This window comes from Panthera uncia, assembly GCF_023721935.1.
Source record: "Panthera uncia isolate 11264 chromosome D3 unlocalized genomic scaffold, Puncia_PCG_1.0 HiC_scaffold_8, whole genome shotgun sequence".
NCBI lineage: Eukaryota > Metazoa > Chordata > Mammalia > Carnivora > Felidae > Panthera > Panthera uncia.
The window spans coordinates 72,674,127-72,696,078 of NW_026057586.1; the positions used below are offsets into that span (position 1 = coordinate 72,674,127).

Consider the following 21,952-nt stretch of genomic DNA (forward strand, 5'->3'; position numbering starts at 1 on the left):
TCTTGGGTGTGATTGATAGGGACCATGAGAGCCTCCTTGGAGCGAGATGGCGCTTACACTGGGCTCCTCTGAGTCCACCCCCACGTCAGGGCTGGGAATGAGAGCTGTGTCCAGGTTTCTAGAATCGCCCACTCTTTGGAGGACTGCTGAGCTGCTTCCGCTTCATCTCAGGAGGGAAGCCTGCATCCTAGAAAAGCCATGTCTGACATGCACACTGAGAAAACTAGGACAGTCTTATCTGTCGTCTGACCCCAGGTTCCTAATAAATGGCCTTTGTGGGCTTGGCAGTGGGGAAGGGAGGCAGCTCTGGCTCTTCTGGCTGGTCTGCTAAGTGAGGGGGCAGTATTAGGAACCTCAGTAGAGTGAGGTTCAAGCCATGAGTGGCTGTAGTGGCCTGGCGCCTGTCAGGTATCTTCCCTGGGTAGCCCGACACAGGATCCTCGTGCAGGGAGAGGCCCAGATGAATGGGCACCAACCACAAGACAGAGGTGAGGTCCTAGGCACAGCTGGCACACCTCTGTGCACATTTGTGTTCCCAAGCAAGCCCACCACTTTCTCCTGGTCAACGTTGGCCACAAGCAGAAGCCCTTCACATCTTGTGTATAATAACTCAGAAGGGGAACCAACTCGTCCAGACTCACCCTGCAGAGCAGAGCTCAGTCTTCAGCCTACAGAGGTACTCCCAAAGCAGAACACATTTGAGATGTGACCAGAAGATGGGACCCAAGCGCAGCACCCCTCCCGTCCCCTCTCTAGAGCGATGTGCAAACTGTTATCGCAGGATGCTCCTGCTGGCCCATGGCAGAGGGTCTAAGCTCAAACACAGCACTCTTCTATGAGCCGAGCCACACCAGGCTTCAGGGAACATGTGTCTAATTCCTCTGTGGCCAGGACCTACCCTCCTCCAGACTCCCCTCTGACACTCCACAGGGCTCTTCCTAGCCCTACTCCAACATTCTCCCTAACCTCTCTAGCCCTCAGACCCTTCTCCAGGCCTTTCCTCTACACTGCATAGCCCACTGCTCTGAGAGCTGCCCGCTTGACCACAGCACTGCTACCAGTACACCCGTGGTGGGCACCCCACTACCACAGGACAGAGCCAGCCTGCTGACCATAGATACACATGGCCTTGAGGACAGGCCCAGTCACCCTCTCTACCCCTGTCTGCCCTGAGCCCCGTCAGGACCCTCACACCTCACACGGCCTCCCTCAGTTCTCTCTCCTGAAATGCCTTCTCCCTGGTCTAACAATCTGAGCAACTTCCAGATCAGTCCAGGCCTCCAGGAGCATTCCTGATTCCGTGCCCCCCTTCCACTCGCTGAGAGGCTGGTAGATACCCCTCTCCTGCACCCACGGCTGAGACTCACAAAATAGTATACTCTGGGTGCCTGGGCTAAGCGCTGGGGATGAAGCTGAAGGCAGTGGGCTCCTGTGCTCCGCTCGGCTATCTCCTGTCTCTCAGGAGAGGGGGCCTCACCTCCCGCCCTTGGGGCCAGCCTTCCATTTCAAAGGCCTCCACAGCACTACCTCATTGGGTTTCCCACACCCCTGCAGCAGGGCCAGGTTTATTCCCCACTCTGAGGAGCCTGGGCCTGAGCCTCAGCCAAAGCAAGGCGTGGAGCCCAAGGCTAGCCCCCTTCCTCTAAGTAGATCCAGGTGGGTAGGGAATAAAGCCCGGCGCTGGCCTGATGGGACAGAGGCGGCCAGGTCCGACAGATGCTTCTGCTGCCTGGGGTTCCCGTGGCCAGTGCTAAGTGGGCCTCCCCTGCAGCCCAGAACTGGCCCTTACTTGTACTTGTCCTATGTGGGGAGCTGGAGGAGCGGGCTGTGGCTGGACAGAATCTGTGAGTCTGTGCTGTCGCTGGGCACACAGCGATGGGCTGGAGTTCATGGGGAAGTTCCACCTGCTCTGACATACCCTAATTTTAGACTTCTTGTACATACTCAGAGACCAGCATTTTAAAATCTGTCTTTAATCGACCAAATTCCTATAGTTCCTTCAAGAGGCCTTCGCAATTGGTTCTGATCCATCTCACCTTCTCCTCCACTGACCCTAGTGAACCCCGTCACCCATGTGCCTTATGTCATCAGGGTCCCTTCCCCCAGCTCCCTCCTTCTCCTGCAGGGACCCTTCTGGACCCTCTCTGGGTACAACTGCCCCAGGGTACATGGCAGGCAGTACCATTATAACCTCATGAGGCAGGTCTGGTCAGCCCCACTGTGCAGATGAAGAAACTGAGCCTTACCAAACCTGACTGGCTTGCCCAGGGCCACCCAGCTGTATGGGTGGAGCCAGGTTGGGAGCAGGGCCAGGGCCTGCCCTTGTGAGGGAGTCCTTGCTCCGCCCCCAGGGGTACTGGTGGCCACAGCCTGTCACCATGGAAACCAGGCAGGGACTCCTGGAGCTGGAACTCTGGTTTGGATTTTAAACCCAATTCCGCTCTCTCAGAAGCAACTTGGTCAAACTTTCCAAAGAGGAACAGTGGAAAAGAAGGTGGGGGGGAGGGGGAGGAGGAGGAGGGGGAGGAGGAGGAGGAGGGGGCGGAGGAGGAGGAGGTGAAGGAGGAGGAGGAGGCGGCGGCAAATTTCCAAACTGAAGCCACCCCAGAAAGTAGGCCTGGCCACTGAGTTCGGGACACCTTGTCTGGGTTGGCAGAATGGTGGCAGGGCAGAGACCCCGCAGCCTCTCCTGGGCTCCTGCCCCTCCTTCTTGGGAGCCTGAATAGGGCGGGGCGGGGGGGGGGGCGGCCAAAGCAGGTGGCACCCAGCCCTTCCTGTCCGCTAGAGAGGCTGTCCTTTCATGTTTCCCAGCGGGGCATGTGTGAGAGGGTTCTTTTGGAAAACAGGCTGGAAAACCACTGACCTCATCCACTGGCCCACCTTTGGAGATGGTGAAACTGAGGTCAGCAGGGGCCAGGACCAGGAAGTCAACAGCAAAACTATACTCTGAGGTCAGGGCACCATCCATCTGGTCCAGAATGGGGTACACAGGGCAGATGTGTGGATCAGGCCCAACTTGGACCAGGCATGTGGTACCCCCCATCCCAGCCATGCTTGAGCGCCCCCTGCCATCTACAAGCCCCAGCCACACCTGTAGCGGCTCCTGGCTTGAGACACCCCCATACAAGGCAACCTCGCCATCATGCACAGTAGAAGATGGCTAGGAATGTGACCTTCAACTCTGGGGCTCAAGAGTGGCCCAGGCCCCCAGAGAGCTTAAAGCAGCCCCGTGCTCACAAGAATCCATCATGAGCAAAACCTGGCAGCCTTATCATCACATATGCTCTTGTGTGGAAACATCTCTGGGCCATGGGAGGTACTGTTTGAGCCCCTCACAGGGGTTCCTATGGCCTATGGCCAATGCCCATTGCCTCAGGAAATCCATCCCCCTGGCTTCCACTCAAGCTTGGGCTGCCTCAGATGGCCAAAGGCTGTGGGCAGCTCACCCCCGGGCCCCCAAGTTCCCTCAAGGGAACCGATGACCTGCCTGAAGGGACACCCAGGAAGCTCTGGCGAGGAAGGGGAGGCAAACGGGCAGGGAGTAGATGCTAAAGGGCTGCTAAATGGGCACAGCTCTGGGGAGGGCAGGCAAAGGCAAGCACATACATCCTGCCCTTTCTTCTGTCCCCACCCCTGTTGCAAGACCCCTTTGAGACCCTCAACTGCTCTCCGCCCCTGCCACCTCCCACATCTGGAATCCTCCCTGGTTGGATGATGCTACTACTTCCTGTTTTTATCATGTAGGTGGGTCTTTTTTGGAAACAGAACAGGAATGTTCAATGGTGACAACAGCCCAGCAGTCACCAGTTGTGGCGAGGGCCAGGCAGAGCAGCCACACGCTCTGGTAGAGGTTAGGCCCAGAAAAGGCCACATCCAGGCTGCACAGGGCTACTCCTTGGGGCTCAGATATGTGGCCTGTGACCACCTCAGCACAGGGGTGGCACCACAACACTCTTGAGTGTTAGGTGCTGGACACGCCCACCTCCCATCTCCCAGACGAGGAAATGGAGTCTGAGCAGTCATGTCCCACCCTGGTACTTCCACACCCTGGCTCTGTCAGCGGGTAGGCTGGGTCCAGGGGGACGGCACCATGGCAAGGAGCTAAGCCCTGGACTCATTCCCTACGCCACCACTCCCCGGCTCAGTGGCCCGGGGCTTGCCACCTCTGATTCCTCATCTGCAAACAGGGTAACGCGGCACCCCTCCTTCCTGCAAGGTCTGGATGGGGCCAGCTGCTTGGAGCCTAGCGAGCAGGATGAAATCCCGGGCGGAGGTGGGCAGTCATGTCTGCAGGCCCCCTCCTGTCTGCCCTGGGCCCCACGACCAACAGCACAGGCTCTGTTTGGGCTCTGACCTCAAACCTTGCCAGGCCAGGTGCAGGCTGGGTGTGGGTGGGTGTGGGTAGGGGCAGGGAGAGGTCTGAGCTCTCTGAAGCCGGGCTCCATGGGACGGGAATCCCAGGCTGAGGGATGCTGGGCCTGGGCTGTCACTGTTCTCAGCCTCAGCTTGCTCATCATGAGATGGGGATCATGGGGTTGCAGTGAAGAGTAATGAAGGAGGTGCCTTCCACCCCCGAGATTCTCTGCACCCATGGAAGCAAGCCCTGTGGCCTCCCTCCCCTCCCTGGCGGGGGCCCACTCACTGACATTTTTTCCCATCTCAGCTTAGGAGCCAGGTCATACCCACCAACTCGCCCCCACATCCTGAGGATGGGGCCTAGGGAGGGCCTGCCAGGGAGCCTCCTCATCTTCCTGGCCCTGAGATGGGGTGCCTACAGCCTCAACAGTCATAGCCCTCCCTCAGGCTCTCCCCTCGCTCCCAGCCAGCCTCAGGTCCTTGGTCTGAGTGGGCCACCTGCCCTGTTCTGCTCTCCAAAGCCTTGCCAAGGCCTCCTCCTAGAAGTGCACCTCTTCCTGCTGCCCTCAGCACAAGGGTGCTGCCCCTCCAGATGGCACTCCTGGGCCTGGGGCAGTGTCCTAAAGGGATAAAGCTAAAAGCTCGCTGCCCAAACTGAGACAGTTACGTGCAGTGCCTCAGAAAGATGCGGCAGGGACACTTATTCAAGAGCAAGCCTCTAAAAAATAACTTGCAGTGGGAAAAGAAGTCCACACTGGAAAATGTTCTTCTCTTCAGGAATGTTAAACAGCAAGCTCCTGAGTGAGCACCCCCAGTGGCTGGGTGGAGGGGGCTGTGGGCTGAGGTCAGTTCTGGACATGTACACAATCACTGCCGGCCCCCTGGGCTGGCCGGAAACTCTGGAGTGGAAGCTGGACCGCAGGATGTGGGTCCCGGGCCTGGACTCCAGTCTGGGATCTGCCATTTGCTGGCTGTGTGGCCCACGGCAAGTCACAGCTGTGCCACCCGCAGGGGTCTCTGCACCCCTCCATGGGACTGGCACGGTGGGCAGTTGCGGGACTATCATGGTGTGTGAGATTGCGAATGCCAAGGGCTTAAACACATCATCTCCTTCTGCCCAAGCGTCCCGGCACTGCCACAGCCAGGGATCCATGTCTGGAGATGGAAATTGTCTCCAATGGTCAGAAAAGACTATACTCTGGGGGATGATCATCTAAAGGCTGCTTACACCGGATTATTGGTGGTTTTTAAAAAATTCTAGCTGTGAATGAGGGCAGCTGGGCTGGGGCAGGGATTGATGATTGTGCTGTGGTCCTGTCAGGGTAGAGGTTTGGTTGTCCTGTGGCCTTGTCCCTACTGCCCCACTGCATGCCAGCCCCTTGGGCCGGGATACTTGCAGCTTCTCAGGTGGGAACTAGCCCCTCCCCACCTGCCACTTCTTGGGCTCAGGCTGTCCCCACAGACAGGGAGGCAGGGATGTGGACGGGAAGGCCTCCAGCACCTGCTCCAGGCTGAACCTGAGCCCAGCAGGCCGGAAGCTGTGAAGTTCAACAAGGCTTGCAGAGCTTTGCAGGACATGGGAAGGAAGGAGAACGCGGGGATAAGCTAAGAAGCCACACAAGTTTGCTAACCTTTTTAAGACTCTTAAAAACCGGACCTTTTTTCCCTGGAGAACTTGAAGTGAATCTTTTGTTTACTTTTGCAACTGGCCCATAGATCATCTCAACAATGCTAAAAATAGCACCACTGCAGCCATTTCTACTACAGCCAAAGAGCTCAGATTTCCTCAATTTAAACTTTTCCCTTCTTTTCTGTTCTCTAACTCTCACCATGAGGTGACTAGGTTTCCTTCCACCCCGTGGACGGCGCTGCTGCTCGGCTCTGGGGATCTTTGTGAGGATGAGGGGGAGGCCAGGACACCTACCACAGTCCCCTCCACCGAGGGCAGGGCCAGGAGCACAGCCTGAGCCCGTTCCTTGCTGGCCAGGTGGGATACCCGCAGCCACTGGGGACTTGGTACCATGGGGGGAGAGGAAAGCCACAACAAACTTCAGATAATTTCCTCTGAGAATCAGATGATATGGGTGCATAGACAGTAGTGAGATGATGAGCAGTGGCCCTTCAGCGGCATCCTGGCGTCCCACGGTCACACATGTAGACCTGGGGCCCACGCACTGGGCAGGAATGTGTGGGACAGTGGACCTGGTGCAGCAGAGCAGAGCTGAGCTCCAGGCCAGGCCCACCCCTGCCTGCGTGCACCCCCATCCTTCCTGTCCCGCATCCCACTGGTCTGTGGGGGCCCTGCGTCCCTCCTCTGCCTATCTCTAGGGCCCATCCACTGGCTGCCATGCCCACTGCCCCAGCTAGGTTCAAAATGCCTGGGTCCCAGCTCAAGTGCAGACTTGCTGGGGAGCCAAGCCTCGGCCACCATAGCATGACTGCTGGCAAGTGCTGCTGCAGAGGCATCCCACTCTTTTTGGTGGCATCCTCTCCCAGTCCCCAGAGCAAGCACATCAGCCGGGGAGTGGCCTATGAATAGGGCCTGAAAACAGGGTCACAAGCTCTGCTGTCCAACAGGGGAAGCCAGGTCAGAATGGTGGACACAGGGTAGGAAAGGCCTTTTGATTTTGACAGCTCATAACACCTGTTGGTGTCAACTTCCCCTTCTGTACAATGGGGATAATAATAGTATCTTAACCACATAGACATGCTGTGGAGAATCAAAGGCGGCACCCCAAATAAAGCCCCCAGCGAGTGCCCATAAACAGGGCCAGTCCTGCCATTGCCAGGGCCTGGCCGGGCACAGATGCTCTGGCACTGTGGCAACAGTGAAAGCCTCCACTATTACTGTGCTCTCCTCTCAGGAGCTGCAGCCCCTGGGTGGAGCTAGGCAGGGACTGTCTACCACAGACAGGTGGCCCAACCCAATCGTGCCCACACATGCCCACACTAGTATCCACACCAGGCAACAGTGCAGTCCCAGCCCTCTGGGTGGCCCTGGTCTATACCATGGCCCAGCTACTGACTCCAGCCCTCATCCACCTGTAGTCCCAGACCCACCTGCTGGGGCAGGGCTAGATGCCCATGTTCCCGTGCCCATTGCTACACCATCCTCTCTACCTAGCCAATGAACAATTTGGGCAACACTGCTGCTTAGGCCAATCCCAGTGTAGGGGCCAACCTTCCCTGGCTTTCCGTTCTTCTTCCCGTATGTGTGACCACCGGCTACCACCCATGGGCTTCAGCACTACATACAGTGAGGCCAACATTCCTCCTCCAACACTAACTGGTCATGGGACCTCAGCCAAGGTACCTTACCTCCTGGCACCTCCATGAAATGGGCCTGCAGACACTGGACCTCACTGACAATGTAACTGGCCCAGGGCCTGGCACACAGCAGGTTTAACAAAGGGGCAACACATTCCTAGAGGTGTGGGCACCGGGACAAGCAGAGGTGGAACCAGAACTTGTCACAACCAGTGCTGAGAGCAGAGAAAGTGACATGCGCGGACTGACTTCAGGAAAGGTGTGGGTCTGTTGCCAACCAGGGGCTTCCTATCCCGATGTTCCCTGGCCCTGACCCGAGAGGGTGGGCGGGACTCTGCACTGGAGCGCCCCACAGGCTGGAACACCCTACGCTGGCGCTCCTGGGGCTTGTTTACTGCTGGGAGGCAGGACAAATGTGCCGCTGTCAGGGGTGGTGTAGGGTATAATTAACTGGGTGGAGACCAACACCTCGTCCCTGGGTCGTGCCTTGGTCTTCCCTGATGACTGCCTGTTGCAAAAGGCCCTGAACTTGGGACTGGCATCTGGGGGTGGGTGTCAGTGACTCAGCTCCAGGGGTAGGTGCAAGTGAGGCAAGAGCTGCCCACGAGCCCACCAGGCATGGTGCCTCTTGGGAATTAGGAGCGTGGTGGGAAAGAAGGGCCAACTGTGGCCCTGCAACAGGAAGCAGACATCTTGGGCACAGACCCCAGGGCGTGGCCAGAGCTCACCCAAGTCAGGATGGTGCCTATCTCCCCCACTCTGGAGCTGCTCAGTTCCCAGTTAATCCTGTCCCAGGGAACCTTCGAGGGTGGGAAGAATTCATAGTCTCTAAGCACGCCTCGCCTATTGGGCACTGTGCCAGAGGGATGTGCTGGGATGCTTTTCTAGATGAAGTCCCCGCCTGGGAGTGCCCAATGTGCTGGATTCCAGAGGCTGTGCCCTCCTCAGCACCACTGGCCTCTATCTGGACCCCTGGCTCTCTCCCGAGGGCCAGGGCACTGGTGGAAGTCTGGCCTGTACAATAGGCACTGTCTCAGGCCCGGCAGTGCATTAGGCTCAGAGGCTGGGCTGCCTGCCTGGGAGGTGGGCCTGCTGTGCCTGCCCCTCCCTAATACTAGGTATCCGCTCACTGGGTAGGTAGAGGGGGACTCCCCCAAGTTCATACAGCCAACTGGTGGGGTTAGAGTAGAATGGGTGTGACTGATTCTTGCCTGGATAGATGGAGTGCTGGAGGTTTTAGAGACCTTCTCTCCTTCCCCCCAGGTCTGGTGGGCAGCTCTCCCACCAGTGGGCTGCCTAGCTTATGGGGGCCTTTCCTCTCACATCGGGGCCCTCAGTGAGTACTCAGGCTCCAGGGCTGGCAACCACACAGCACAAGTGCTTAAAGAACAAAGACAGCTCGTGATGACTATATCTCCCAACACTTGAAGCAACATGGTGTCAGGACAAACAGAACCACAAGGCCCATGTGGTGGCTGCTGGGTAGGAGTGCACGCCAGAGCCAGGGCCAACAGAGGGACTAACCATGGGTACAGGAAGGGGCTCGGCTTTCCCAGTCACCCCATAGATAGGCCAAAATTAAACCAATGGTTTTGAGTGCAAGGAGGCGGCAGGGAGGGGGCTGGTAGGAGGGAACCTGGGCAGTTGCTGAACCATCTGGCTCCTGACGTGTAGAGGCACTGGTTGCCGAGGGCCTGTGACTGGGCCTCCACTCTCGGGCACTTGCCCTGGAGACTTGCACAGGTGAGGAAGGAGACCAGGGAAGGCCATGTTTTTGTACCAGTGGAGAACTGGAAGCTACCACTCCACTGGGAAGAGGGTAGGTAGGTAAGCCGGAGGACAGACAGGGGAGTACTACAAAGCACTGACCAAGGGAGAGTGAGCAAGACCTGCGTCCACAGGCACCAAAGGCCAAGCCAGGCCGCACAGAAAGGGGCCCATGTGGTGGGCAGGGACGGCCATGTCTGCATTTCAGGCTGCCCCACCCGAGCCAGAGCAGGGCCTGGAGCCTCCAGAGGGCCCTGGCCAGGTGACAGATGGGGCTCCCACCACATACTGTCGCCACACCCCTTCTGGTGCCGGCACTGCCCTCCACTAGCACCACTGGGATCCACGATAAGCCCTAAAGCCCCATGCAGGCTGATTCCTGATCCTAAGGGTGAGTTGTGTGATGTGCCAAGGGTGTGCTTGGTGGGGGCTTCCATCCACTTATTGTGACCCCCCTGCCAACAGGCAGCCTTGTGGAGTGGCCAGGGGCCGAGCCCACCCAAGAGTCTAAAGTCTGTGCTCTTCTCAGTGGCCCCAGGGCCTGGGGACCTGCCCTGGGTGCTGCTGGCCACGGACTGCTTGCCTGAGCTGCAGGCAGACCCCCACATAGGGCGAGAGTGGCTGTGGGGGCACTGTGGCAGGGCAGCCAAGCCCCAGCAAGCCAGCATCTCACCTCTACTCCCTCAAACTCCGGCCACAGCCACTGCCCACCCTACACAGTCTCAGACGCAGGAAGCAATGCTAGTTGGGCCTTTGGTTTCCTTTGCTTCTTTCACAGTGGTTGGAAACTGGGTTGAAACAAGAAAAAACCCTGCCTACTAAAATAAGCAAACATTTTGGGAAAGGAGAGAGAGCCATCTCTGGCTTGGTTACTATGGGAACGTTTCTGAATCAACTACAAGAGGGAGAGAAGTTCACTCTGGACAGAAAAGCCCAGCTCTAGCCTATGTAAGCCCACCTGTCCAGAGGTGCACACACCTGCATAGGAAGCTGTAGAAGCTTCTGGGCACTCAGAGATAAGCCCTCAGCTTCCACAGTGTGCTTTGAGCCTGCTTTCCTGGCCCCCTCTGCCCAGAGAGGTACAGTCCCCTGCCACACCCCCCTCCCCGCCCTGCAGCCCTCTCAAGGCTAGCACTGGCTCAGGAGGGCTCATATGTCCCCCAGGCGCAACCCCCACCTCGATGCCTCCTGTCCCGGGCTTTCCTGTCTTCCCAGCCCCTGTTCTGCACAGCTGGCCTGAGGGGCCACCTCTGAATCACACAGCCACATGCCTCCTGCTGGTCCCGCCCCGAGGCTGTCAAAGAACAGGCGCCAGGGCCCAGGCCAGGCCCCCCCGGTGCAGGGAGGGCTGCAAGACCTCAACCAACAACGTTCAACAACTCTGGCTCTGTTTTGGCAAAGACCAGACGGTTCCGCCTGGTGGGAGAGGGCTGAGGTAATGAGGCCCTCAGCTGGGGCTCCAGCCCGCTCCAGAGCTGGAGCCATGGCCCAGGAGCTCCAACCTGCTCGGCAGACAGCCCGCAAGCAGGGCTTTTCCACGGCAGAGGAAGGGGGTGGGCTGGGAACCGTTCCCTCTCAGTCAAGTTGTGGAGCAGTGGGGCTGGAGATGCGCCAAGCTCATTCCTCTCTCTCACATGCTCATCCAACCACACTGCTGCGCCCTGCTACACGCCACGTCTACACTGCTACAGGGCCCCCGCCAGCAGTGCAGAGGGCCCGATAAGCCCCATGTGCAAGGAGACCCCACGAGGAAAGTCACACTCATCCGCCCTTCAGCACCCATCGCGTTGTCTAGCCCTTCACACACAGTGTTGCCTCAGGCATGGCCCAGCCTTGAGGAGATTCCCCCCAGAGGTGCCTCTAACCCCGAACCCCGGGAGGCCTCCCTGTCTTGTTTCTGGCAGAACAGCATCTACTCTGCCTCCAGCACATCCAAGTTCCTCAAGGGTTCCCTGACTCTCCCATGTGCCTGACGGTGTCCTACAGAGGCCCTGTACGGAGGGACAGGCATGTGGGGTTCTACTGTAAGCCTGCAAGTATCCTGTGGCAGGGGCATCACGGCAGCCAGCACTGGCTGGACCAGGAGGACATGCCTAAGGACCATCTGTTACGCGAAAAGGCACGAATGGAAATCAGTCTACAAACAGCAAGCACCTCCTCTGGGCCAGGCAAAGACAGCTAGGGACTCAAAGAGGAACACGGCACAAAGACATGGACAGGAAAGCCTACCACAGCCTGCCTGGGAGCCCAGAGACCGGCCCCACGTATGTGCCCACTCAAGGAGACTGTGGCCCTCACATGACACAATACTGGGTGGCAGCTCCAAATGTGAGATGGCCTATGCTCCTCACAGGGAAATTTCTGTAAGACTTAGCGTCAGCAAAAAACCCCAAGTTGCTGAAAAGCATGTGTGCACGTACACACACACACACAATTTTCTCAAGCTGCATGACAAACTTGTCTGATTTTGCACACACACCCCTGAAAAAAGAGAACAACCCAACCATGCAACAGAAGCACTTCTGAGAAGGCCACCTGTTCCATTGTGTGTCTGGACTGTTTGCAGTGACAATGTGGTCCCATGTGACTCACACAATTTTCAGAAATTGTCATTAAAAAATAACGGGAGGTTTAAAAAAAAAACAACAAAATGGGACATCTGAGTGGCTCAGTTGGTTGAGCATCCATCTTCGGCTGGGGTCATGATCTTCGGGTCTGTGAGTTCAAGCCCCGCATCAGGCTCTCTGCTGTGAGCTTAGGGCCTGCTTCAGATCCTCTGTCCCTCTCTGACCCTCCCTGGCTTGTGCACTCACTCTCTCTCTCTCTCTCTTTCTCTCTCAAAAATAAATAAAGATTGGGGCACCTGGGTGGCTTAGTTGAGCGTCCGACTTCGGCTCAGTTCATGATCTCAAGGTTCGTTCAAGCCCCACGTCAGGCTCTGTGCTCACAGCTCAGAGCCTAGAGCCTGCTTCGGATTCTGTGTCTCCCTCTCTCTCTCTCTCTCTGCCCCTCCCCCGCCTGCGCTCTCTCTCCCTCTCAAAAATAAACAAACATACATTTACAAATAAATAAAGATTAAAAAAAATAATAATGGGAGGGTCCCCTAGTCCAGGCCCTTGAGGATGATGAGGGGGGCTGCCCAGAAAGCCCCTTGGGTGAGTGACACCAAGGATTGGCGGCCCAAGACAGTGGGGTCTTTGCGGGACGGCAGGCCAGGGTGCCAGATGCCCCTGCCTTCACCCTCCCTATACCTCCTCACAAGTGCTAGTAGCCTGGTGCCTTTAGCACCCAGGCTAAGGCATCAAACCCCAATGCACACTGGCAGGGAGAAGAGCCAGCCTGCTCCTCCCGACCTACAGCCCCAGCTGTCAGTGACATGGCCCCATCCCAGCAGAGTCAGCTGAGGGGGCCCTAAATGCTCCTCTCTAAATGTGGCAGGCAACCATTCCCTCACACTTGGTCACATCTGCTAGACATATTTGTGTGCTGAGAGCGCACAGGGTCAGCACTCTCTGGGTATGAGGCAGGGTGCATCCACCCTGAGGGTCCTCCCACAACAGTGGCAAAGACAGGGCAGGGTGGGCTCAGCAAAGGCCATCCTGTCACCAAGAAGCTGGGAGCACCTGTCCCTTGAGTACAGGGATGCAACGGGGGTATAAGTGTCTGTTTGGCCTCGGGCTGGAGAAACACGAGGAGCCCCAACCCACCTCCAAAGAGAAGAGCTGAGAGAGCAGAGGTGGCCAGGACTTGGGCTGGAGAGCACCCGAGGGTGGTAAAAGCAGCGGGTCGTTGGGGAAGCATGGAGAAAAACAGCTGACACAGAGGAGGTAAAAACACCCAAAACATTCAGTCTGTGCTGGGTGTAGCCTGTATCTGCAGGGGCTTCCGGCTACAGGGAGGCACTGCCTATGTGCCAGGCTCACCCAGGGCTCTGCCAGCCTCCTCTCCCACAGGCAGCCTGACTGCCCTTCTACAGAACTCATTTTCTAGATGGCCCCAGAAACCACAGGAGCTGCTACGGGGAGTGAGCCCAATGGGGAAGGGGCCTGGAGCACCCAGCTGCCAGTTCAGATGCGCTCCAGCTCTGAGGTGCCGGCCTCTTAGACTCTATCGTTTGGAAGGGTAAGCAGTCCACCAGGAAGAAAGGGAGGTTGGGTCTCTCTTTACAACATTACTGCGTAGTCTTTGAGGGCAAATACCAGCAATGTAAGAGGGGAGAAGAAGGGAAGTTCTTTTCTTTCTTGAGAGAGGGAGAGAGAGAGAGTACACGCAGAAACAGGGGAGGGAGCACAGAGCCCAACGTGGGCTCAATCCCATGACCATGAGATCATGACCTGAGCCAAAATCAGGAGTTGGACACTTAACCAACTGAGCCAACTAGGTGCCCCAGGAAGCTGTTTTCTTGAGCACTTACCATATGCTAGATCCTGAAGTAGGGTCGCTATACCCCATTATATAACTTGATCCCTATAATACTCTTCAAGGCAGGTAGTAATGGTAGCTCATTTTATAAAGGAACCCAGGGAAGGGGAGTCTGGGTAGCTCAGTCGGTTAAGCATCAGACTTCAGCTCAGGTCACGATTTCATGGTCCGTGAGCTCAAGCCCCATATTGGGCTCTGTGCTGACAGCTCAGAGCCTGGAGCCTGCTTCAGATTCTGTGTCTTCCTCTCTCTCTGCTCCTCCACTGCTCGCCCTCTCTCTCTCAAAAATAAATAAACGTTAAAAAAAATGTTTTGTTTTTTTTTTTAAATAGAGGAACTCAGGGAAACTAGCTAGCTGCCTGGCTCTAACTTCAATTTGGCAGCCACAGAAAAAAGGTTTGCAGAACACTGACAAAGAGTTCTTACAAATCAATAAGGAAAGGACTAACAACCTAATAAGAAAATTAACAGGAGTAGAAATGGCACCGAAAAAAACTAAAACTGCTAATGTGATATCATGGGCAATCCCACTAATAATAAATGAAACATGATAACACTTTTCACCTACCAAAGAGCAAATAAATATGAAAAAAAGTAACAGTGTGGAAGAGGTCTGAAAAAAATGAATCTAAGTTTAGGAACGTGGGCTGGATCTTTGGATGGTACTATCTTTCTTCTAGAACTTTAAAGGCACCACAAACTCTTTGACCAGGAAATTGTTTCTAGGAATTTACCCTCTGAATGGATCCCCACATTGGCAAAGATGTATATATGAAACACGGTAACAACAAAAGACTGGAAACCACCTAAATGCCCATCAATGGGGGATGGGCAGGTAAGTTGTGGCACATCCACATGTCAGGAATACTATGCAGCTACTAAAATGAACGAACAAGTTCTAAAACACTCTCCAAGATACGTTCTTAACTCAAAAAACAAAAAACAAAAAAAACCCCAAAAAACAAAGGTCAGAAGCACAAATACTTAGTCCTTTGGGCACATTTCTGCTCCGGCTTATACATAGGCAGACACCCTCTGCAAGGACACACGCAGGATGAGGAACAGAGGCTGCTGTGGGTGATGGCTGTGGCCTGGGCATCTAGGCAGGAAAGAGTTTCTCTTTCTCTGCCAATCCTTGGTCCTGTGTAGACTGACAGCATCTACTGCTTGTCTATAAAATACCCACAGAGAGAGATGGTAAAGGCAGGGCTCCCAGGCTCCATGGCCCCTGCCTGGCCACTAGAAGGTCATAGCCTGGAGAGGGGAAGAGCCACGGACCCAAACATGTTACCACCTGGCTGGCTCTCAGTGGGGAGGCCCCTACTGCCACGTGCCTCAAGAACCAGCCTTTGACACACCCCTCCAGCCCCAAGACCTACTCTCCTCAGCTCCTGTCCAGGCCAACCCCACCCTTCAGTTTTTATACACATAACAGGGAATCCGGGAAAACAGAGAAGCAACCATAGCTCAGAGGGTCTGGGTAACTTGCCAAAGCCACCCAGCTGGGAGCTGGCTGTCCTGGGAGGGGTGGATGGAGACTTCCAGGTGGAAGAGTGAGGGGTCAGCTATCTCTGTGCAGGACACAGCAAATGAGGGAAGGCTGGGCACAGGTGGGGTGGCCAGGCAGGGTAGATGTGGGCTTAAGGGGACCTCAGGGATGGAAAGCAGACAAGCCTTGGTGACAGGCCATGTCCTGGCCAAGGGGTGGGTCTCTATGCCACACAGAACGTCAATGCTGGAAGGGCACCGAAAGCCCAGCACTGTCCAAACTTGTTTTTCAGGCAGTAGACACGGCTTCAGTCAGAATCTCCTAGGTGCCCAAGACCACATGGGGGCCGACGGAGCTGCTCCAGAGGAGCAGACCATGAGCCTGGAGCCCCTTCACCACTGCCTGCTGTTGCCCCAGAATGCCTGGAGCTCTAGAGAACGCACAGAGCTTATCCATGCCTCTACCCCACAGACGGGCAAACCAGTGCCCAGAGAGTGCAGCGACTTGCCAGAAGTCACTCGGCAAGCACGGCCCCACTCCCGAGTCTGGCGCACTCTCGACTGCGCCACCCTGCCCACCCTCTGAGGATGCCGCAAAGCCGTGGTCCTGGGAACACCCGCCCAGGGAGGCCATTCGCACACCTCCAGCGCAAAGCAGTGCAGCAAGCAGCCTCGGAAATCAACAAGGCAAAGTACTCACGTTGAAGAAATTGGTCTTGTTCCTCTCGCAGAAGAGCCCCTGTGCCGGCATGTGCTGCAGTTGTTGCCACGGGATACCGCTGCCTAGCAACACGTCGCGGGCCCACTGGAGGTTCTGGGGAAACAAGAAGTAGGTTGGAAGTGAGTGTGTGGGCAGCTCGCGGCGCCCACGGGGAAGGGAGGCAGTCCCCTCCTTCCTGGCTGCGTTGGCAGAGCGGCGATGAGCAGCGGCTCCTGCAGACACCGATCCCGCAGCTCCAGGCAGCTCTGGCTGTGGGCTTTGATCATCTGGCTGTGGGGTACATTTCCGGAACTGATTTCCTGCCTAGCACCGCTGACTTAGGAGAGTGTGGCCTCGGATTGCCCAAGAAGGGCACAGATAGGGACCCTGCACCCGGATCAGCCTTGAAAAACTGCTACATGGACCCAGTGCCCCACCTTCTGTCAGGGGAACCCCCGCTGTCCCAAAGGGTCAGCCCTGACTTGTCAGGGTGTCAGCAGTACTTATTGTACCTGGTGACACAGCCACCTTGGGCTTAGAAGAGCTGATCTCTGTAGGACACCAGGGGCCTGAGTACCTGGGAGGGGAGGGGGGCTCCATCCACAGTGCTCAGGCCAGTGCTCTCTGGGCAATGGCGCCTCTTGGAACCCAGGCCCAGGGGGCCTGGTAGGGTGGGAACAGGAGCCTACCAGCCCAAGTGTGAGAGGCTGGGTGTACACCTGGCTGCCTTAGCCTTCTCTGGGGCCTTGTCACTGACTTAGAGAGCAGCCCTTCCCCACTGCCGACCTGGCCTGCCACCTTCCTCTTTCCGATCTTTCCTGTGGAGACTCCCATGGCCAGGACCACAGCTAAGCACCCTGCACGCACCATCTCACCCCAGCACCCAGACAGTGTGGTCTTACAAGGGAGAAGCCAGCAGGGGGCAGAGCTGGGACCAGAACCTGGACTTCCCCACACCGGACCTTCCTCTTTCGAGCAGTGCCCACCCTCCCCAGCTAATCAGTACTCCTGCCCTACCCCCATCCAGGTCCCTTCCTTGCCTCTCTCACCCCTCGTGCCAGGCCTTTATCACCTCACATCCCAACTGCTTAATGCCTTCTACTTCTTGGCCTGCAAGTCTGTCCTACCTGCTCCCACTCTGCTCACTACTGGTCAGGCTAAACTTAAGAAAGCCCCCCCTCATCACAACTTCTGGCAAAAGTGCAAACACCAGCTCCCTGGCTTGCTGGCTTGGAGCCCCCGCTGGCCTGCCCTTGAGCCTTTGCTCCTACCCCTGCACAGAGGGATATGCCACAGAGGTTGCTGTCGGAGACCACAGGAGACCCGTCGGAGGTGAGGGCTCCTCCACACCCAGCACCAGACAGGACTCCATGGGAGTCATATAGAAACGTGGGACATATAGAAACGAGGGTCCCTCTGAGAGGGAGACAAGTAAAGTTTCAAGCACACATCTCCTGGATGACACCCTCACAGCTAGCTCTTCTGTGGAAGCCCGAGGGAGAGCATCATCTCCTGGGGGAAACCTGGATGATTAAGCCTGGCAGTGACTCTCAGGCCATTTTCTACAGGGACGTGGCCTGGCTCTGGGAGTGGCTGAAGGCTGAGGACCCGTAAAGTCGAGGCTGCCTTTGCCCAGCAGGTCTAAGCAGGTTCAATGTGGGGCTGGGGGCTAGAGGGTCACGGGCAGCCCGACACATACGAGAGCAGGGCCAATCCCAGGTGGACGAGAGGGCACACACTGTCCACAGCCCTCTGCACAGCCAACCCCTCTAGCCTGAACTCAGGAGGCTTGCTGTTTTGCTCAGAGCCCTCCTTGAGCCCAAACACCTGCTCAGACACATCTGACATGTTGAGATCAGGAGCAGGCTGAGACTCTGACTCTCTTACAGACTCCAATCAAAACACCAAGGCAAGCCCAGAGTAGGAATCACACCAAGGGCCGTGCGGGGGCTGCTCTCGCTGAGGCTCAGCAGCTGTCAGGGAGCAGCAGCCATAGCGATGGTCTCCTGAGACATCACTTCTCCAGCACTCTCAGGTCTTTCTAGGGCCTTGAAGACTGATGCTACAGCCATTCATGGTGAATGATTAGGCTTCCTGAAGGCTGAGGTACCTCCTCTCTGCCCCCTTGTGGGGGAGGCAGAAACAGGCTAAGGAGGGGCTACCTGGGAAGCAACAGTCCCTGACCCTTGACCAGGAGCACAGGGGCCACTCTGCCCCACACAGGAAGAGTGAATACTCAGTCACTCAGTCCCAGCCTTCAACTTTTGAGCTTCAATGCCCCAGGGGGCATGAACCTGCAGTTCACATTCCAATGTCCAGAGCCGTGCCCAGAAGTCTGGCTCAGAGACCCCGCCTCCCAGACCAGTCCATTCAGAAGCCTCCTGAGGTTGGTTACAAGCTTGGCCTGATGCTTCTGCCAGGGGAGGGAGGGTTAGCCATGGACGAACTGAGCACGAAGCAGGGAAACAGCATGGGTCGGGCGTGCTTCATTACAAGAATAAAATCCAACTCAGATTAGTTCAAGCTGATCAGGGCTCCTCTGGGCTCCAGGACACAGGATTCAAAGAGAAGATAAAGCTTCAGACCTCCAGCAGGAAGAGCAACAACTCAGGAAGCCCAGGAGAGAGGCTCACAACCTGTATCAGTACTCAGCCATGATCCCTTGGTCTCAGTGCCACTTGGTTCAAAGTCTCTCCCGGGTGAGATGTGAGAGGCTGCCAGTCTAATCAGCCACGAAGGAGACCCTCACAGAAAGGGACATGAGACAGAAGACCAATACCTGCACTTTGAACATGACAGGTGAGCCCACCTGACCGTGACCATGCAGATAGGGCACAAAGGAGACCCACCTCTGGTCCAGCCTAAGTAGGTCAGCAAAGCCTCTACAGGAGACGACACCAGATGGAGCTGCAGTACGCCCAGAGCCATGCCATAAAAGCCTCTTCTGGGACTCCTTTGGGACTTATGGGAAGTACCCAGTTGACCCCTTTAAAAAGTAGCAGCAGTCTGAGGGGGGTGGGGAAGTAAGGCTCGAAGAAGCATCTCCATGGTGGCTGTTCTCTTAAGAACATCAAGAAAATAGGGGCGCCTGGGTGGCTCAGTCAGTTAAGCGTCAGACCTCGGCTCAGGTCATGATCTCACGATTTGTGGGTTCGAGCCCCGTGTCAGGCTCTGTGCTGACAGCTCAGAGCCTGGAGCCTGCTTCAGATTCTGTGTCTCCCTCCCTCTCTGCACCTCCCCCACTCACTCTCTGTCTCTCTCTCTCTCTTTAAAAAATAAATAAACATTAAAAAAAAAAAAAAAGAACATCAAGAAAATAAAACCCAACAAAGACTTCCATGTGGCTGGGGACACGTGCAAGAGAACAGCACCAGGGCCAGGGTGGAGAGAGTGAGGGGACCCTGCTTCCCTGAGCCAGGTGTCATTCCAGGCACTAAGGCTATGGGACAGGGACACACATCCTTCTATGGCTTCTGTTTCTGCTACCACTCTGCAGCTTCTCCCATGAGTGGTAGCTGCATCTGCACCAAGATGGCCCTTCCCACTGGAACAGTCAGGCGGAAGGTGGAGGACCAGGAAGGGAGGTGGCTGCGGGAGAGGTCCCAGCACTCTTAGAGACCTGAAAATCAGCCACTTGAGAAGAGTGCAGAAAGCATGGGCCTGCCAAACCCGATCAGGATTGTCAATTAGCCTCCTGCAGACTTGGCCCCCACAGACCGGCAGAGAGCAAGGCTCCCCAGCCATCTCCCTGGCCTGCCAGAGAGAGCTGATCGATGGCGAAGGCACACAGTGTCCAGACGGCTCAGGAGAGACCTTACCTAATGCATGTCTGAGGCCCCGGGTGGGAGCTGATAGCGATAAAGAAACCTACCCAGTAACTGACAAGTGCCAGGCTGGGAGGGGAGTGGAGGGGCAGGGAGAGCTGACCCACCATGACACACCTGTACTGCAGTTTGCCCTGCAGCTTCATGCTATGGGGAGGCGAGAGGCACCAGGCCACCTGGCTAAGAACAGCACAGAACTCCTCATCCTATGTAAGTGCCAGTTTACCAAAGAGGAAACTTAGGCTCAGAGAGGTCCAAGAGTTGGTCCGAGGCCCCCAAGCCAGGAAGTCAGTGGCAGAGCCAGGCTTGCACTCTGGTCCAGGAACAGAGGACTCCAAGGCCTGGACTTTTTATCGTGCACCCTCACCCCAGGGTGGGCAAGTCACTTTACAAATCTGCCTGGGGTCATGCTATGTGCTTGAAGCCTAGCTGGCCACCAGGGACAGCTCCAAGGCAGCCTGGTCTCAGGCCCTGAGCAAGCTGTCAACATGCCACTGGCCCGGAGCCTCGGCTTACTGTCACCTCTGGGAATGGGAGAAACACCATGGGGCCACTTGCCAGATAACAGCACCAATCTTCCTGGGATTCATTGGCCCCCTGAGGCTTAGTGCACACACCCTCCTCTGACAGATGGCAGAATGCACTATGCCCTAACAAGGGGCAGATGGAGGGCAGAGCTCTGCTGAGAGGCAGGGAGAAGAATCCCCAGAAGCATATGGTACCTCAGTGTCCACCACCGCCTGTTGCCTGGCATAAGACAGAGGGACCCTCCTGACTCCTCTGTTTGAAGGCCTCAGCTCCCTCAGAGTGAGAGCCAGCTCCATACCTCAGTTTACCTGCACACACTCAGGCTCATCTCTCTCCTTCCCCTCCCCTATCATGTGTGGCTCTCCAGCCACACTTACCTCTGCCCCTACTTTGGTCCCTGCAGGTCTCTCAGCCAGGCACCATCTCACCCCACCCCCACCAGCCCCCTAATACCGTCCCCACAGTCCCATGGTCACCTTAAACAGCCTCTTCTGCTGACTCTCTGATGCTTTTGCTGTCTGCCCCCTCTCATCTGTCACCCCTGTGAGGGCAGGAGCACCATGTGACTTCTTGACTGATGGCTCCTCAGGGGCTAGGTCAGCAGGGGTCCACAGAAAGAATACGACAGATATTGGAAAAAGAGTGAAAGGAGCGAGAAGGTCTGAAGTGCTGAGAAAGGAAGGTACGGCAGTATGTGGGGGGATGGGGGGTGCGCCCAGGACTGGTGTGCCCAGGACTGGAGGCAGGAGTGCTGGGGCAGAACCATCACCCTGGGCTCCTTTATTCAAGGAATCTATAGGAAAAGGGACTGCTTGGGAACTCATGTGCTGGGCAGACTGGAGCATGAAGTCTGTCTTTCAAGACACCCTTCTCTGTTCTTCCTTCAAAACAGTAATTCAAAAGCCCTAGGTTTGCCTGGCAGTTCTCCACAAGGGCATGCAGTGAGTGGTACACAATGAAGTTTGTTGAAGGAATAAATGAATGAGTGCCTGGCAGTCTTGGGAGAGTCCTATAGCCTCCTCGAGCCCTGGTTGCCCACTTGAAGGATGCGGGTGGCGGTGACCATGAGGCCACTCTTAGGGTCAGTTGGAGAACACCAACGATAGCAGAGGAAAGCAGCTGTCTACAAACGCACTAAGTTCCCCACCTGTGTCCTGGGGAGAGCACCCCTGCCCATGTAGCCCCCTCCCCCTGCCAAGCCGGGCCTTCCCACATCTTCTCCAAGGACCTGGACTTGCCCTTGAACTTGGCAAAGTGTGCCAGTGCTCATCCTCTGCCCTCCCCACACGGACCTGAAGAGCCAGGACAGAGGTGCACCCCCTGCTGCTGGGTGGGTCTGACCAGCCAGCGGCACCAGTGGGAGAGCAGAGAGTAGGGCAGGGATGAGAGCAGAGCATTTATCCTGAGCTCCCTCCCTCCGCCCGTGCTGAGGGTCGGCCACCAAGGACCAAAAGCTCTGACAGGCAGCCTGCAGCTGAGGCGCCCCGGGGCTGGCCCAGAGTCCTGCACTAGCCCTGCCCTGTGGGTTCCTGGTCTCCACCCAGGCCACTGTAAATGCCTCCTTCATTAAGGCTCTTCGGATTAGCGGCAGGATGGAGCC

General features: G+C 56.5%; 1 protein-coding gene across 3 annotated transcripts in view; it reads right to left on the reverse strand.

The window, feature by feature from the left end:
* Nucleotides 1-21,952, reverse strand: part of CABIN1 (calcineurin binding protein 1) — a 154,341-nt gene that overhangs the window by 30,353 nt on the left and 102,036 nt on the right. For all 3 annotated transcript variants that reach the window (XM_049619133.1, XM_049619132.1, XM_049619131.1), the window contains exon 29: nucleotides 16,001-16,114. In XM_049619133.1, the coding sequence (XP_049475090.1) occupies nucleotides 16,001-16,114 (114 nt within the window). The remainder of the gene's footprint in view (nucleotides 1-16,000; nucleotides 16,115-21,952) is intronic.